We start from the raw sequence: 13,598 nt of genomic DNA, 5'->3' as shown, positions 1-13,598 counted from the left end.
AATTAATTTCTAATTTTCCAATACTCACTTTTGGGCCATGCCATAGGGTTCCAGTTCCACGATGAGATACCTGTACTGCTGCTCATTGCTATTGGTCATCACCGTTTTGGGCGACAGGACAATTCCGATGTAGTCCTCTTGACACTTGCGCTCCAGCTTTACCTGCCTGAATCGTCGCCGTATCGTCTCCGTCTCATAGTCGTAGTTGTAGCCACCCAGCGACACGGGAGCACTGCAGATGCTGCTGTTCCTCGTCGATGGGGCACCCAGTCCCAGACTCAGGCCCATGCCCATTCCAACGCCCTCCGAAGAGCTGAGGGAGATGAGCGAGTTACGCTTGAGTGTGCCCGAGGCAATAGATTCGGTATCTCCGCCGGAGATGCTCAGATTATTGCCCAGTCGGGCTCCCGTCGCACCCCCATCGCTGTCGTAGCCGGACTCGTTTGAACTTAGACAACTACTTAATCTTTGGTAAAGTGGTTCCCAGTCCTTGGAGGTGATGCTGTCGTTGCGTGACACATTGTTCAGCATCGCCTGTTCGGGGGATCGGCGCTGGGGAAGGGGCGACGATGTCTGCTCCTGCTGCAGAAGATCCCTCTGATGCTGCTGGTGCTGCTCCCGCTGCCGCTGTATTTGTTGCTTCAGATGTCCTGGTACATTTCCGTGGTTCTCCTCGGGCAAAACGGAGAGACGTGATCGCAGGAAGGCGTAAGGAAAGGCGCCACGACGCGAGGGATCGTGTTGGCCACTGTTGTTGGATGCAGTTCCGCCTCCACCAGCTGCTGCACTACTTGGAGGAGAGCCCAAGCTGCCTGCGGCACTGCCACTACTTGTGCTGGCCGTCAGGCAACTGCTCACCTTGGCTATGTCATCGCAGCTACTGGACTTCAGGCTGGCGATCCGCGGAAGACGCTGTTCCCGCTGCTCCCTCTGAAGATTCAGACCCTCGGTGGGATCGTCGCACTTCACGTAGGAGCTGCTGGACAGCTGGCTGGTAGAGCTGCTCCTATACAATGTGGTGGCTGCCGGGGTGGCCTGTTGAGCCGCCTCCGAAGCCTTAAGGAGATTGTGGGAGCGATGGTTCAGCATGCCGGTGGACCCGATCCTATGGAAGAAGTTCTTTAGCGCTTTCTGTGGGCGGGCGGCCGCCTGGAACTGATGCGTGGGCGTGGACTGAGCACTCTGGCTCTGTCCCGTGCCCACATCCTGGACCGATTGCTGCTGCTGCTGCTGCTGGTGTCGCTGCTTGATGGTCTCGATGGGTCCCGACTTGCACTTCTTGAGGGTGCTAGTCGTGGAGCCGGAGCTGTTCTGATGGCCGCCAGTGGGTGAGGGCGATGCCTTCGCCGAACTGGGTCCGCTGGATCCACCGGATCCACTCTTGTGGTGCGTTGGCGAGTGGAACAGACTCCTCAAATCCGAATGCGATTTGTGGGCGGCGGCGGGCGAGTCACTCCGCTTCAGCAAATCCAGTTTGCGACTCATGCGCTTGCCCCAGGTGAAAACTGCAGGGAGGGAAGGGAAGATTTGCAATCAGAAAGCGATTTCTAACTTAATTATAACACTTCAATAAATCTTAACGCCTGGCCACAAGTCGGCACAGTTGCCGGGACAGATGAGAAATGTCCAGGGTTCCACATGGACTTGATCTTGGACATGGCCAATGACAATCTACCGCTCCAGCTGCATTGCGGTCAGCCGGCTGCCACGTGCCTGTGAAAAGGCATCCGATTTCGAGGCATTTGCGGTTGGAGTTCCCCCACAAAAAGGCACAAAAGAAGTGGTCGGCCTTAAAGATCTTTCGACCTTAACTGACGTTGAAGGCTTTTGACAAGAAAGGATTCAGGCGGCTTTACTCAGATAGTCATAATTTATAGAGAAGACAACCTGGTAAGCTAATTTGCCCCTTCGTAAGGTTGGCACTGCTTATTGTTCTTTTGGGATATTCCCTAATCTTGTAATGAAGTGAATATACCCATAAATGATTGTAAAAAGGTGTGTTTGCATATTCTATTGATTTTGAGCATTAGCAGCCCATCTCCTGGTCATCGAGAGATCGCTGTTCTGCACAGTTATTGAGCAATAAACACACCTCAATTACTAATAGAGCATAACCAATCATTATATGGACTCGAACTGCCCATCGTCCAGTGGAAATCTAATAACATCGTAAAATACTTTAACGATCCGGCCTTAACAGCAATTGCAAACACTTAAAAATGGAAAGAGACCCCTCTTCGAGTCTGGTTAATAAACAAATTTATGCGCTTGTTCCATATTTATCGCCAGAAGATGAGGTGCCGAGCCAGCGGGACGGGGCATTTACGAACAATTAGCATAAAACATGCACATCCAATGATTCGGGGGATCAGGAAGGCGTCGCATTGCCATTGACTTCAAAGCGCATTATACGGCTTCGCCAATAAAATTTCCAAAACTATTTTCATCAAATCGAAGTGGCGGAGTGAGACCCCAAAACCGTGATCAGTGATGCGAGGCGATGACTCAGGTGACTGACTAACCCACTGAAGAAAGTGCTTAAGATTTAATGAGCTAACGATGCAGTGATGCAAATTCATGTAAAAGTGGTCATCGAGATTCTAAACGATATCGTAAATTGATTTATATTTAAAAGTAATATTTGCTAAAGATGTCCAAGACTCAGGTGAGTCACTGCACCCAAGCGGTAATCAGTGATCACTGGGGATAGTGTGAGCCATCACTGGCTTCCTCCAGCTTCTTTCGCTGACTCGTGCCAAAGTTGTTTAATAGCCACAGCCCAGCCACGGGCTTTGGTCCGTTCAAATTGCCCTGGCTCAGGCCATGTGTGGGCGCAGTGGCTTGGAAGCCGGGTTGCGGATGCGGATGAGGATGATGATGGTGCTGATGATGATGAGGAGGCGTTCGAGGGGTGGCCAGATCCAGAGCCAATGCAGGTTGACAGCCGCTCGAAACGGCGAAACTCCACCCAAGGCCTGACCGAGTTCGCCTTTGATTAAAGTTTTCACCATTGCAATCACACAGCCGACGGAAATGAGGGGCAGGATTGGTCGGTGGGGGCTGGCGGAGCTGCCGCGCGAGTGTTAAACAATAATAGGAAACGGCGCGCGGGCATCAATTATATGACAACCTCAGCCACACTCCAAGAGGCTCTCCCCATCTCTGGGTCTCCCGGTCCACAGCTCCAGCTCCATCTGCAGTCACCGCCGGCCACATGCCACAAATTCTACACCCACTTAACTTTCAAGACGGTGTCAAATGCCCGCCAGCCCAAGAGGCCCGTTTTCCCCATTTCCACTATTCCACCCCTCAAAAGTCGCTGGTCGGAGATGGCTTTGTTGCATTTTTGCCGGCTGACATGCAAGCGATGTTGAGGCAAAACCATTCGAGACCCAGAGAGCTGGAGCTCCATCTTAGAACTGAACATCTGAAGTGTTGCAGAGGAGGATGGCATGGTTCTTGCCGGATGAAGTGCAGTTCTCCAGAGTTGCCAGAGAAAGGAATAGATATCTGTAGTGCTTTTCCAAACTATAATTACTTTACGTAATCAAGGAATCTAATATTTTTCGTATATATGTTATTAGCTGAAGAAGTTTCTTAGGATGTCCATTACTAAGAAATCATTTTGACACATAAGAACCCATAACAATAACAAATTGATATGCATCAGAAAAGCCCCACTTAAAAGTGTAAAACGGTCGAAAAGTTCAATAACCAAAAAGCCATGGGAAAGGCGTATTCATGTATGCAAATGTGAACTCAAAAGTCGCGATTTTGTGCCACTTTCAGATCAAACGGAATCAACATCAAAATCAACATCGGAATCGAAATCAGTTTGGGAATCGCGGAGAAACCAAGACCAAGTGCACATGGCATGCAATAATATCTCACGTACAAATGCGAATTGCTGGCGGAGAATTCTTCTCAGAAGACTTGGCCATAACGGCATGGAGTTGAAGTTTCAGTTGGAGCTGTAGCTGGAAATGGAGTTGGCGGGCAATGAGAGATCGATAATCGGTTTTGAAATCAAGTCAGGGGAACATGTAATAAGCGATAATCCACAATAAATGCGCATGCGTGCAGCGCCATTGGAGAAATAAAGAAGTAGGAGGTGAAACCATCCAGAAACCTCAACTGGATCGAAAATTATAGCATTTATGCTGAGAGTGAGGCCTAAAGATTATTGATTTCTCATCGTTTTTCCCTCGATGAAAGCCATTTACCAATGTGCAAACGAAAATATTTACTCAGCTATATCTTAATACAAACTGAAATTGACCTTGGGCCGGCACACTTGGCAAAACCTTAATTAAAACCAATTAAGTGCGGCATTAGAGGCGGCAAAAGCTCAACGAACTTAGAATGTGACTTTGGCATGCAATGGTGATGGCGATGGCGATGGCTATGGCTTTGGTGTGACTTTGTCTTTGGTCCCAAGATGAATGAGTCTCGTGGAGCAACAGCTGCTGATTTCCGCGCCACCTGATAAAACCTGCCATATCTTTCCAGCCCGACTTGCAGCTGTTTGGCCGCTTTTGTCGGCCGGCATCTCAGAATGCAATCATCAAACGTTTTGCGGTTGCCGCAGAGGGGCTGGAAAACATTATTTGAATTGCCGTTTGCTAGAACTCGCGGCTTATAATGATGGCCTGCGGTTGGCCAGCCGAGGAAAAGTGAAAATCGCTTGCACACTTGTACGGTATTGATTCTGGCTTTCTTTCGGCACTCATATTTTCTCATGCTTTGATTTGCCAATCACTTCATCAGCCATTTCCTGCCCTCGATTCCTCGCTTATCTAACTAGCCGCTCTAATACCCATATCTATTACTCACAACTCCACCCATCTATACAACCGAAAACCTCAATCACATATCACATAACCGGGCAAAAATAAAAGTAAATGAAGTGCTCTTTGTGCAAATCATTACAACTAAACTGAACTCAACCAAAGTAAAGTGAACTCAACTGAACTGCATTGAATGACATATAATGCCCAGCTTTGTCACACTTGGTCGGCTGTTGGCTGGGAGATATTCTACACTGAAAGAATCAGATGGCAGCAACATTTATTTCTGATAATATAGGAAGGATCTGTGTTATCTATAATCATTTATAAAGAGAGGTGTTTATAACAAAGTTTCCTTAGCAGCTTTATGACTTATTCCCAAGTTACCAAGAAAGGGTTTCTCCCTGTGTAGTTTAGGCTTTTAGGGTGGGCTCCTCCTCAAAATCGAGACCACAGCCTGCTCTCCGCAGCACCAACTCGTGCCGTGCTGAAAACAATACAAATTCCAGTTGCAGACATGGGATCGCATTACAGCGACGATGTTGGCGGCGCGCATTGATGCGAAATCGGGTCAATACGGTATTTTGGAGTAGAGTATGTGCCATGCGGCACAATACGCATCGTATCGATGACAATTGGCAACTGATTGGCGATGATTTTGCCTCCGCGAAACACGGAAGCACTGGGAGTGCTGCTTCCTATGTTTAGCCAGGGAAAATTAATTGTTTCAATTTAAATGTGCTCCAAATTGAGCTCTTAATACCTGGCTGACAACACACCCTCTGCCGCTCCACAATTTATGGGCTCATTTTCCCCCTCACCATTGACCCAACACTCTCGGTTGAATGTGCCCCAAAATAAAATATATTCCACGGGGAAAAGAAACCCTCGCGGCGCCGCCACTTGAAGGGAAAATCAATTTCCAGGCATTTGCCCGGATTTCCATTCTATTTTTGGCCAAAGTACTTACCATTTCTCGTGGTGCTGGCCAAAGAAGTGGAGCTGCCCGAATGCGAGTTGCTGTTGCTGACGTCAAGGCTGTTGCTGTTGCTGTTGCTGCTGCCGTTCATGTTGCTGCTGCTGTTGCTGTTGCGACCCGCTTCAGTGGCCGGCAATGAATTGGATTTGTGTTCATCGTCCAGGACAACAACTGGCACCGCTGTCACCAACTTGTAGTCGGGCAAGTGACCTGTGGGAACAGGAATTGGTATCACTTGGGTTTGAGGAAATGAAAACCAGGGCGTTGGCCCCACTGAATATCAAGGAATTATCAAAAAACCAGCGATAAGCGCCAAATACCCGGAAATCCCACGGAGCAAACTGAACAAATAGGGAATCTATAGATCAGTTTGAATAAGATTTTCCATCGCAATGGTCGTTTACATTGCTCTCAAAATACTTTTGGGCTTAAGCTCGCTACTAAACCCAGTTCAGGCGGTAATCAAAGACGATATCTATGGACTGATTGGACTTGTGCCTACACAATTCAATGAAAGCCTTTTGGATTTCGATAAGTGGACTAAGGACATCAGTTTGTCACTGAATGAAGAGCAGCAACAGCTCGTGGCATGGAATATTCCCTGGTCGGATATTTTAGAGTCACAAAAATCACCACAAGATTTGCAAAGCCATCTCAATACCGGAAATCCCTTCAAGCTGAAGCTTTGGATGAGCTTTTATTGGCACCTTAGACGTTTCCGTCTTCTGAACGAGATTCTTCTCTCTAACTTTGCAATGGAATTGAGGAACCTCAAGAGTAATCATCCAGAACAATGGAACAATAATCTCCAAAACATGTTGCAGAGTTTACCAAGATCTCTTAGGCTTCTGGTGAAAACCCGTCGCTTGTGTCTCGAGCACAAAAAGGAACTGTTCTATATAACTGCTGGAAATCAACTGGAATTGGGCGCCAATAGTAACTGCAGCATTTGGGAGGTTGAGGAGGAGAACAAGGATCAATGGCTGAGACTCGTGAATGTCTGCGATGATAAGAGCCATTTCTTCATCACCATGTTATCACAAGGTGCATCACATGTCCTGTTTAGTGCGCCCAACAATGTGGCAAAAGCTTTTTGTGTGCTAAAGGGTATGACTTACTTTGAGAATGCGTTAAATACGGAAAGTAACTGCCATTGGCAGCTTAATGATTGCAGGTTTTTACCCATGATATTATCAGCAAATAATAAAAACTAATATAAGTAAGCACAACTCCTCTAGATTTTGATATTACAAGCACAATCCTGGGCTACCATTAGTAATATGATTATTTAACTTCACCTTATAGTAAAGTACTTACCATTTGGGGTCAGGGATCGACTGCTTTTGTTGCTGGCCGCCCCCGCGCTGGCATTCGTCCCCTTCTCGTACAAACAACTGCTGGAAGCGGCGTGCAGTCGCTGTGCAACATACTGCTGGTACTGGGCGGCATGTTGCTGCTGCTGCTGTTGCAGGTTGGCGATGCTGCTGGTGCTGCCATAGCTGAGCAGCAGAGTGGCCGAGCTGTTGCCAGTGTTGACATTGCTGCCAAGTTTCGTGGGCACCGGTACGTAGATGGTGGGTGGCTGGTGTGGCTGCTGCTGTTGGCGGTGCAGACTGGTGGCCTCTTGGAGCGACATCACCGATATGGCCGATGGCGTCTGACGGCCACTCAGCAGACACGTGGGCGTGGCCGTGCGTAACGGCTGCTGCTGCTGGTGCTGCAGATGCTGCTGTTGTTGCTGCTGCAGCGAGCCGGCAGATGTTGCTGCTGTGCCGGTGGCTGTTGCTGTGACCGCTGCCGTGGCGGTGGCTCCATTGCTGGCCAGGGTGGTGCAGCTGAGAATCATGACGGGCGACTTGTCATGCAGATCAGGCAGCGATGACGATATGCTGGTGCTGCTCACAATGCTCTTGTTCAGTCTGTTGCTGCATGTTGCCGGTGTGTGACTCTTGTTGCTGCTGCTGTTGCCGCTGTGGGAAATGTTGCTGCCTTCCGCTTGATGTTGCTGCTGCTGTTGCTGTTGCTGCGCGGCTAGTGTGCTGTAGGTATCCGTGGATTTGCGCGTTTTGAAGAGACGCATACTATGTTGGTGTTTCTGCAATTGGAGGAAAATTGTGGGTTAATTTTCGGGAAAAGCGAAAACAAAGTAGAGCTTTGTATGGCCTAAATTTGTCTGCAATCTCGATCGGCATTCCCTATTTGTTAGCTGCTGTTGTTTTTTTCGTCCAACGGAGCGTATAATTAACGCAAATTGCAGCGAATTTTGAAGTGTTGCTGTTGCCGCTGCCACAGTAACTTCAACAAACAGCATGGCCAATGGTTAACTATCGATTTCCTACTTTCTTGGCTTTGATTTTTTTGTACTACTCCAGATTACAGTTCCGAGGCAGTGATTGCTTCCCAGCTCACTGTGTTTAATTGCGGAGGAGTTATTATGAATGTCTGATGGCATTATTTATAGAGTAGTTAATGTCTATAAATAAGTGCTTATCAATTGGTCGACACTTCCCCATATGCGAATGGATCTTTTCTTATCGGTTCAACAAACGGATCAGAGGTGATTATCAGACAGTAATAAAAAACAACCGAAAACACGCTCAGCACACAGGTTGATGTGTGTGCTTATATAATATTTGCTCTGTTGCTGTGACTTTTGTTTTTACCCACAGCTGGTATCGCAATATTTGCTCGACATTTTCCGACTGATACGTGTAGAAATCAAGGAAAGTCAACGTCAGGCGGCGAAGGTCAGCGAACAGCTGGCGAGTGGGTGGCCGGGGGGCCATTGAACCACTCAACCACGGCGCAAACACAACTGGAGATGGCCAATTCGCCCAACTGCCGCTTACTTTTCAAATTAGCCAACCTAGTCAAAGCTAATTTGATGTTTTATGAGTCTGCTAACCAGCTAGCTCAAGTTAGCCAACTTAGCAAAGCCAGCTGCAATCGCCACATCTTGTGGCCCTCGGTGCGGCTAATTGATGTGACATTTGCGTGTGCATCGACCGACGCATAATGTACACAGAAAGAAATCTTTACAAGTGATGAATCAGCGCAGATAACTATCAAAGCAGTCTTAAAAAAGTTCTAGTAAGAAAATAACTATAGAACAAGTCTTAAAATATCACCTCCGACAGATGGCGCTTTGGTATTAGGGCAAACCCTTTATTTCCAATAAATAAACTGCAGCTTGTATAAAAACTATATATATCCCAAAATACATACTCTCCGGCTTCTCCGGCTACTGTTCAGTAATAATTTTGCAAATATAATCAGAAGCTTGAACCTTGCCTCGCTGATTTTTATGGATGCTTTTAAGCAGAGGTCTGCGGTTTAGAACTGAGCAGCAGGCTGTCGTAATGTGCATTTAATTGGTCTGCGAGAGGTCATTGCCATAAATTTCCTGTGCGTTGTCTAATTAATAGTGCAAAATTTTAATGGCCACCAGATGGGAATCTGAGGATCACAGTCATAGTTTCTAGCCGCATTATGGACCCGACTCAGATATCCAGGCAAATGGCCGCCTTGTTTATGGGGCGAAACCAGTTTCAAGGACGCACCGCTGGCGCAATTCCAAGAACCTCACTTGGCTCATTACCGCATGACGACGATGTGGAGTGGATGGAGTGGCAGCGGATCGGGATCGAGATGGGGATCGGGATCGGAATTGGGATCCAAGGAGTGGGCAGCGAGAACGTGACTCTCTGTCCGCGGGGCTGACGATTGCTAAACTATTTTTTAAACGGCCTTTCAGTCGGACAAGGACAAGGCTAAGCCGATGGCCTTTCCGCCCCCTGGCTCCACTTGGATACCCCGTTTCGCGTATCTCCCACATTTTTTTCTGCACTTAATTTTATTTTAATTTGCCCTCGCTCCGTGATTTTTTTCTTAATAAGCAATAACAACATTTTCTCTTCATCCTTTTAGCTCGACCCGCTGGAGGAGCCGGCTGCATAGTTGTAAAATTCCTGTAAACAAGCCGGACTGCCACAGCTGTGGCATGCGGCATGTGGCAACTGCAACTGGCAACACACACACTCCCTGGTCAACGCACACTGATTCAAATGATCCCGCCAACAATTGCGGCACTAAACTGGCTGCACGGGTTGCCGCAGGAATTCATCTCGAAACAGTTTTTGAATGCCACAAAATTTGTTCCAATTTTTAGAAAGCTTTTACAAAATACTTTTAAATAAATAAAAGCATTGTAAAAAAATCTTGAGAAATTTATTAAATTTTAAGAAGCCATTTGGAAACTTCTTGACCACCCCACTTGGTGGCTTTATCATGGGGCAGCTTGAGAGTTGTTACCTTTTGTTGCCACAAACTTTTTGAGTTATTTTTCCCGTGCATGCCGTACATATAGAAGGCGCTCGTATATATATCTTCGATGTGGCCTATCTACCGTGCGCCTACATATCGCAGTGTGTGTGCGAGTGAGTGTGTCTATTACTGGCAAGTCCGCATTCTTTTAAAGGTTGCCAAGTTGGCCAGGCCGAAACCGAAAAAGAAACAGAAACCGACGCGCAGACGCAGACGGATCAGGGCAGGGAGTTCGGCACCGGAGTTTTGGGCCCAAGACGGAGCGGACCAGTTCAAGCGAAACATAAACCAAAGCCGAAATCCAAAAACCAAAAACATTTGCCCAGCGGCTGCCTTGAGTGGTGCGTCGGCGACTTTGGCGCATGCGTTCAGTTTTCATTTTCGTTTTAAATGGCCGCGCCAATCTGTTTTGGCAGAACTTTCAGCATTTTTCGGGCTTCAATCAGAACTTTAATTGCTTCGCACTGCGAAATCAGCGCCGCATGGCAGATACCATTAAGCCAGCTACTAGAAACCGGCAATCCGGCTGCTGCGATTGGAAAAGCGGCTGACCTTCAGGTGGCACCTGTTTGCCCAGTGCAGGAGGATTATCGGAAACAGCCAGCTAGCCAGTCAGCCGGCCAGTTAGGCAGTGGTCGCTGTTGCAGCTAATTAGGCATATCAATGTGATTATCCCCATGTCGCAGAAGCGGTGCAGCAAGTGTTGCTCCTGCTGCTGTCGCTTCTGCTGCAGTGACTCATGGCTGGAATGTTGCCGACGCTGATGCCGCATCGCATGGCTATAAATAGTTAACCTAATCAAAATGCACGCGTGTAAGCAAACCATTTGCATAGTTGTTGATGTGGATGTTGCTGTTGTCGTTGTTATGCTTATGCTGCTGCTGCTGCTGCGGCTGTTGCATGTTGCTCGCTGGCAATTAACTGCGGCATGCGCAGACATTGGTCTAAATGTCAAGGTAAATTATGATGCATTCAGCTATTACGTCTAATAGTCCGAAATTCATGCACGTGTGCAACTATTTATAGTTGTGGCTGCAGTGGTTAAGCCATTTGCCGGCAATGACAGATCACTGGAACCTGCTGTAGCTCCTCCTCCTCGTGATGTTGCTGCTGCTGTAGTCATTTGATGCATGTCTTTGGCCGGGCCCTTTTCCACCTTAATTAAGCTGCGACTTGGACCTGGAAACAAGTTCAGCCCAGGAGTTTTATCTCCAAAGTAATGCTGTGCATTTTTCATAAATGACATGTTGGTGCAAATTAGAGCTTGAAAAAAATCGATGTTGTTGATAGCTTCCCGATAAACAGCGAAGTTATCAATGGTTATAGAACAACATATCCCTTGCAATGTCTCTAAGTTGTAAGCAACATTCAATCGTTTGACTCAACAAAGTATGAAGGCAATTAAGAATGAATCCCCTTCTTTGTTTATGATTTTCTGCCCACTGCACTTTAGATAATTAAATATTTGGTGTCTCTTCTGTGGAAAATTGCTAGCATGGCACACATGCGCTGGCATAAAACGAAAAGTGAAGCAAAGGAGGCTGGCGGAAAAATTCTAATCAATGCTATTAGGAACTCGGATCGGTGATGCCGATGCTGCCTCGCTGCGGACTGGCAGCAACTTTGTCGTCGCTGCAGCACGTACATGTAATTTTTTTAATTGCTGGTAAACAACATTTTTCAACAGTAGCTGCACCAGCAGCAAACCTGAGTTTGCAGTTATGATGGCAGATTTTGATGAGTGCAGGACAACCACACACCCACAACGAGATCAAGCTCCGAAAATATCCGATCAATTATGAAGGATGAACAACTGTTGCCGTAAGCCAATACTTTCGCTGCTGTTGCTGCTGCTGCTGCTGTTGCACTGGCGCCAGCAGCATGTGTTGCTGCTGACAAGCAGTGACAGGATGCCACATCCTTGCGGGCTTCGCCACTCGCAACTCGACACCAGCAACATGTGATGCAATAAAAACGAGCAACAGCCATGTGATGCTTCACTTAATCAGGTGTTGCGACTGATCCGCCACGACAATTACACACGAGTGCTGCCAATGTTGCTGCTTGTAGCAATTATGCCTTGAACTTGTTCTGACTGCACAACAGCAACTGCAGCTAGTTGCTGCAGCAGCAACAGCAATGGCAACTGCAACTCCACCAGCAACGCTCTGAAATGACAATTTCATTTGGTGCCCAGTGGGCCGGCTGCTGAGGTTGTTCAACCCATTTGGCCATAGTTTCATGGCTTGTCATTAGCTAATGCATGACGGCAGTGGAAAAGGAGTGCTCAGAATGCGGCTGAACCTCAATTATGAGGGCACATGTGCACTCGGGGAATGTGCTGCATGTTGCAGCTGTGCTCTGGACGATGCCACTCTGCTTCCAAGGTGTCAGGTCCAAGGAGTACCCAGGTTGAAAAGTGAAAGGTAAACAAGAGGGCACATTCCCCGCCATTATCCCTGCGGATTAGCACATCCAAGTTTACTTTGTGTCGGATCTCTGTCAACATCTTTACGCCGATGGCCGCTGAGTGTGTCCAGGTTTATGGCCGCAATTCGGGCCCTCGGTTAGGAAACAAGCAGACATATGTGGTCTCGTAGATGTTGTCGCTTACTTTTGACACCTCAATGATTTTGTGTGTCAGGTAAACAACACAACAGCCAGCTACAAATTCCACGACACTAAAACAATAAATACGTATTTACGAGCTTTGTCACTTTTCACTTTTGTTCGTTTCGGTTAGGTTCGATGCGGTGCGAATAGTGTGCTGCTCTTGTGGCCATAATTTATTGGACATTTCTTTGATAGCTGCTCATTAGCTAAGAACACAAATCACTGGCATTGGGTAACAAGCAAAAATAAGTCTCCAAAGACCGCTCGAGGAACACCATCAGCCAGAACAACAGCAGCAGACCCAGCGGCAGTACACGCACCAGCACTCGGGGCGAAAGCAATTTCCTTGGAAAATTGCTGGCTGCAATCTCTCAGGATGCTGGGACAGGCCAAAGTTTTGCCTCCGAGAAGAGCGCTTCATCAATTTTTATATCGATGAAGACCCATTTGGTTGATAACTCCATTTGTGGCAAATGTTGCGCACGCGCGTTTTAGTTGCTCAGTCCGCTGCTGATGATGTTGCTGTTGTTAATGTTGTTGCTCCTGTGCCGTTGCCGTTAGTAAATTTCGCGCGAAAAACTTCAAAGCTGCCTGGCCAAGCACCTTTCGATATTGATGTTGTTGCTGCCGCTGCTGCTGCTGCGGCTGTTGCTACTGCTGCTGCTGCTGCTGCAAAAGGCAAACGCACGTGTTGCTATGCTCGCTATGAGGATGTTACTGCCGTAACAGTTGCAATTGTTGTTGTCGCCGGACTGTCACTGGCCGTTTAGGCCAAACTTGGTAAATTGTTTTGTTGAGCACTGAGCGTTGGCCTTTCTTTTCAGTCCGCTTATATGGCCAACAGTTGCGGCCGCTGTCGCCGAGTGAGAGTTGCATACTAATGCCCACTGCCCGCT

General features: G+C 47.5%; 2 protein-coding genes across 3 annotated transcripts in view; one reads left to right on the top strand and one right to left on the bottom strand.

Moving 5' to 3' along the window:
• LOC27208017 overlaps positions 1 to 13,598 on the bottom strand; it is a 35,805-nt gene that overhangs the window by 2,078 nt on the left and 20,129 nt on the right. For both annotated transcript variants that reach the window (XM_039292203.1, XM_039292204.1), the window contains exons 4-6: positions 7,084 to 7,861; positions 5,758 to 5,976; positions 29 to 1,505 (exon numbers count right to left, since the gene is read on the bottom strand). In XM_039292203.1, the coding sequence (XP_039148137.1) occupies positions 29 to 1,505; positions 5,758 to 5,976; positions 7,084 to 7,846 (2,459 nt within the window). In that variant the 5' untranslated portion in view covers positions 7,847 to 7,861. The remainder of the gene's footprint in view (positions 1 to 28; positions 1,506 to 5,757; positions 5,977 to 7,083; positions 7,862 to 13,598) is intronic.
• LOC27207824 lies at positions 6,115 to 7,010 on the top strand. The gene has a single exon (XM_016183475.3). The coding sequence runs from the start codon at positions 6,159 to 6,161 to the stop codon at positions 6,978 to 6,980; it is 822 nt and encodes a 273-aa protein (XP_016029036.1). The 5' UTR covers positions 6,115 to 6,158; the 3' UTR covers positions 6,981 to 7,010.

Source organism: Drosophila simulans, chromosome 2R (assembly GCF_016746395.2).
Source record: "Drosophila simulans strain w501 chromosome 2R, Prin_Dsim_3.1, whole genome shotgun sequence".
NCBI classification, from domain to species: domain Eukaryota; kingdom Metazoa; phylum Arthropoda; class Insecta; order Diptera; family Drosophilidae; genus Drosophila; species Drosophila simulans.
This window is presented reverse-complemented; position numbering and strand designations above follow the sequence as displayed.

What these genes read in the sequence shown, in the direction of transcription:
- LOC27207824 (XM_016183475.3), top strand. Translation starts at nt 6,159, where the DNA reads ATGGTCGTTTACATTGCTCTCAAAATACTTTTGGGCTTAAGCTCGCTA.